At 42.5% G+C, this 4,260-nt stretch overlaps 1 protein-coding gene across 1 annotated transcript in view; it reads left to right on the top strand.

Moving 5' to 3' along the window:
- fndc3ba (fibronectin type III domain containing 3Ba) overlaps positions 1–4,260 on the top strand; it is an 89,382-nt gene that overhangs the window by 67,514 nt on the left and 17,608 nt on the right. Inside the window, 3 exon segments of the mRNA XM_020616616.1 lie at positions 3,031–3,149; positions 3,352–3,457; positions 4,048–4,220. Coding sequence (XP_020472272.1) covers positions 3,031–3,149; positions 3,352–3,457; positions 4,048–4,220 — 398 coding nt within the window.

The following is a 4,260-nucleotide window of genomic DNA, read 5'->3' as shown; positions in this document are numbered from 1 at the left end:
GTGTGTGTGTGTGGTGTGTGTGTGTGTGTGTGTGTGTGTGTGTGTGTGTGTGTGTGTGTGTGTGTGTGTGTGTGGTGTCATGATTCGGTTCTGTGTTGCTTCCTGTCAGGCTTTTATTTTGATGCTACGTCCTGTTTTGTTTCACCACAGTTTTGGTCTTTTTACTTTCTTCATCACCCGCATTAGTTTCACCTGCTCATTATAGTTTGCACCGCATCATAAGCAGCCTTCACCCACCAATCCCAGCCAGATTGTTCTAGACGCCACCTCTCACTCTCCAGCATTTTTCGGTTTTGGTACTTTGTGTTTTTGACCCGGCTTGTTCCTCTGACTATTCTGTTCTGCCTTGCCCTCTTGCTTCAGACTGTCACTGTGTATAATTATCGGACTTCCCTTTGGACTACGTATTTGGATTCCTCTGCTGTATGTGTTTGCTGGCTCTGATCTCGGACTGTTTATACCGACCTGTGATTTTTGTGTTTCACCGTGTCTTGTATGGTTTTGTTTAGCGTTAGTTCTCTTATTAAAGAGACGGTTTTGTTTTACATTTCCTTGTCTGGCCTTTTAATTGAGTTCACCCTCAACATTTTTGGCAGCATAACGCGCCGATTCCTGACATGTGGTGTGTGCGTGTGTGTTTGTCTTTATATACTTGTGCGAACCAACCCCTGATGGAACACCTTTCTTGTGTGGACATTTCATTGGTGACTTTCACCAATGCGGTTTCTGTACTATGATGGACTCTAAATCCTGACTGAAAATCCTCAAACAAATCATTCTTGTGCAAGTGGTCACATAACTGCTTTGCAACAGCTTTTTCAAGGATTTTGGAAATAAATGGGAGATTGGATATTGGTCTATAATTAGCTAGGACACCTGGGTCAAGAGTAGGCTTTTTGAGTAGAGGTTTAATTACTGCAAGTTTAAAAGCCTGTGGAACATAACCTGTTAATAGAGAGAGGTTAATCAGATCTAGTATGGATGTGTTGATTAGGGGAAAGACGTCTTTGAGCAGCCTGGTCGGGATGGGGTCCAGGAGACATGTTGATGATTTAGATGAAGCAATTGTTGAGGTCAACTCAGAGAGATCTATAGGGGAGAAGTAGTCCAAGTATAAATGAGGTCTTACAGATGTTTCTAAAGCCATTGTAGTAGATGGCACATCTGCGAGAGCTGTGGGAGTGGTCCGACCAATTTTTTCTCTAATAGTTGTGATTTTATTTGTAAAGAAGCTCATGAAGTCATTGCTGCTGAGATCTAAGGGAATGTTAAGCTCAACAGCACTGTGGCTCTTTGTCAGCCTGGCTACAGTGCTGAAAAGAAACCTGGGGTTGTTCTTATTTTCCTCAATCAGTGATGAATAAAATGTGGTTCTGGCACTATGAAGGGCTTTCTTATATGTTATTAAACTATCTTTCCAGGCTATGAAAAACTCTTCTGACTTAGTGGAGCGCCACCTCCTTTCCATTTTTCGTGATGCCTGCTTTAGGGAGCGGAGCTGCGAGCTGTACCACGGGGCTAGCCTCCTCTGTTTCACTACCTTCTTTTTCAGAGGGGCAATGGTATCAAGTGTATTACGCAGGAAGGCTGCAGTACTATCAACAAGATTATCGATTTGTGTGGGAGTAAGGTTAAGGTGGCCTCCTTCCACTGTGTTGGCAAACGGCACTGAAGTAGATAAAGATGGAATTATTTCCTTAAACTTGGTAACAGCATTGCCAGATAGACATCTGCTGTAGTGGAATTGTTTCCCACATAGAGTATAATCTATTAATTTAAATTCAAAAGTTATTAGAAAATGGTCAGACAGAAGAGGGTTATGGGGAAAAACTATTAAGTGTTCAGTTTTGATGCCATATGTCAGAACCAGATCAAGAGTGTGATTAAAACAGTGAGTGGGTTTATTTAGTTTGAGAGAAGCCAACTGAGTCTAATAATGAACAGAATGCATTGTTGAGGCTGTCATTGTCGGCATCTACATGAATATTAAAGTCGCCTACTATGATTATTTTATCTGTACTAAGCACTAAATCAGACAGAAAGTCTGAGAATTCACTTAAAAACTCTGAATAAGGAGCAGGTGGATGGTATACAATAACAAACAGAACAGGCTTTTGAGTTTTCCAGTTTGGGTGTGAGAGACTCAGGGTGAGACTTTCAAATGAGTTATAACTATGTTTAGGTCTAGGGTTGATTAATAGGCTTGAGTCAAAGATCGCTGCCACGCCACCACCTCGGCCTGTGTTTCGAGGGATGTGACAGTTACTGTGACTAGGTGGAGTGGATTCATTTAGGCTGACATATTCTTCCTGCTGTAACCATGTTTCAGTAAGACACAATAAGTCAATGTGATGTTCACTTATCAAATCATTCACTAACAGAGGTTTAGATGAGAGAGCTCTGATATTTAGTAGTCCACATTTGATTGTCCTATTACTTTCTACTATAAGAGGAGTCATCTTAATTTTAATTAGGTTCTTATGAATAACTCCTCTGGAGTTGATTCTTGATTTATATAATTTAGGTGGGCGGGGGGCAGACACAGTCTCTATGGGGTACTGGGATTGTTGGGTGGGTAGCAGCTGCAAGGAGACAGCAGAGAGGCGTGTAAGACTGCGACCCTGCATCCTGGACTCAACTCTGGGTTGTCATAATTTAGGTTGTAAAACAAACTCGTCCAGATTTCTAGATAAGAGAGCCGCACCACCCAAAGTGGGATGGATGCCATCTCTGCTAATCAGACCAGGTTTTCCCCAAAATGTTTTCCAGTTGTCTATGAAGCCCACGTTATTTTCTGGGCACCACCTAGACATACATATATTCATGAGAACTGTTTCACAGGTGTAATAATGCATTTCACAGTCCTATACAGAACAAAAACAGCAACTGAACACGCACTCATTAATGAGGTCAATTGGAAACTGTTTCTGGGGCAACTGCAAAAATTTACGTTGTAACAGCAGGACATTATTTATATGATTAGTTGCATAATTGTGTATTTTTTATGCTTGCATGTGTGTGTTCATGTAGTGAGCCAGTGGGAGGTAGCATACAGCGGTCCAGCAACAGAATGCATGTGCGAGCGCTTGACACCCGGGACCTTGTACCGCCTACGTGTGTGTAGCATCACCACCGGAGGACACAGCCCAGTAAGGCACACACACATCTGTGAACAGACAGATCTGCATTGCTTAGATAGAAAAATGCAAAATGCAGGAAAATCTACAATCTGCACACGCACAGTCGACACTCAAATACCCAAGATTAACATTTCCACTAGTTACGGATCTGTAAATATAATTTCTTCTTTTCTGTTCTGATTTCCTTTTTACTCTGTCTCTGCTCCTGAAGTGCACCGTTAGTGTTCCAGTTCGTACATCAAGTGTCCCGCCGGGGCCCTGCCAGCCGCCAAGGATTGTGGGTAAAACCAAACACAAGGAAGTGCAGTTAGAATGGGGTGAGTGTAGACATACATGTACTCTGTGGTGCTTTTTGAATGTTTGTGACTTTTTTTTAATTTTTATGTAAGGCTGCTAAATCACCTTCTGTCTGTTTAATATGTGTCACTGGCCAGCTCTAATGCAGCTTCAGCCAACCATATTTCAGCCTAATTGAGCTCTAATTTGGCCCATTAAATGCCTAACCTAGCCCCTTGTCTGACTTAACTCTCCTTATGTCAGCCCCTTATTGCAGATTAGTACTGGCCACAGTCCTATTCAGCTCATATTCAAGCGGCACTGCTGCATTTACTGGCTTAAGTTGAAGGTCAGACATGACGTATTGAGGGTTTTCCTCACTGTCTCCAAAATGTATCACACTGCAACCAAAATGAAGCAGCTGCTGGAAGAAAGAATTCCTTGGACAAGATTGAGAAATGTACCTGATGAGCTGGTCTGTAATCAAGACAAAACATAATCTTGAAACTACTTTTTAAGGTTTACAATGAAAGACTTTAAACTGTGACTTTCCATCACGTGATTTTGAACACGTGCCAACTTATTACAGTTTGATCGTAAATGCTTTTCTTTCTGTACCTCTGATGCATAGACTCCCCTGTCTCTGAGGGAGTGTGTGAGGAGTGTGTGTTCAGTCTGGAGATGAGCGAGGGAGACACCAAGGCAGCAGAGGTGTACCATGGGTCGGAGCTGCAATGCACAGTTGGTAGTCTGCTTCCTGGTGCCACGTACAGCTTCAGACTGCGGGCTGCCAATGAAGCTGGGGTGAGAAATTCACATACACACACACACACACACACACACA

The sequence above is a fragment of the Monopterus albus genome, unplaced genomic scaffold (genome assembly GCF_001952655.1).
Source record: "Monopterus albus unplaced genomic scaffold, M_albus_1.0 scaffold176.1, whole genome shotgun sequence".
Taxonomy (NCBI): Eukaryota; Metazoa; Chordata; class Actinopteri; order Synbranchiformes; family Synbranchidae; genus Monopterus; species Monopterus albus.
The sequence above is the reverse complement of the archived record's forward strand: the minus strand, read 5'-3'. Positions and strand labels throughout refer to the sequence as shown.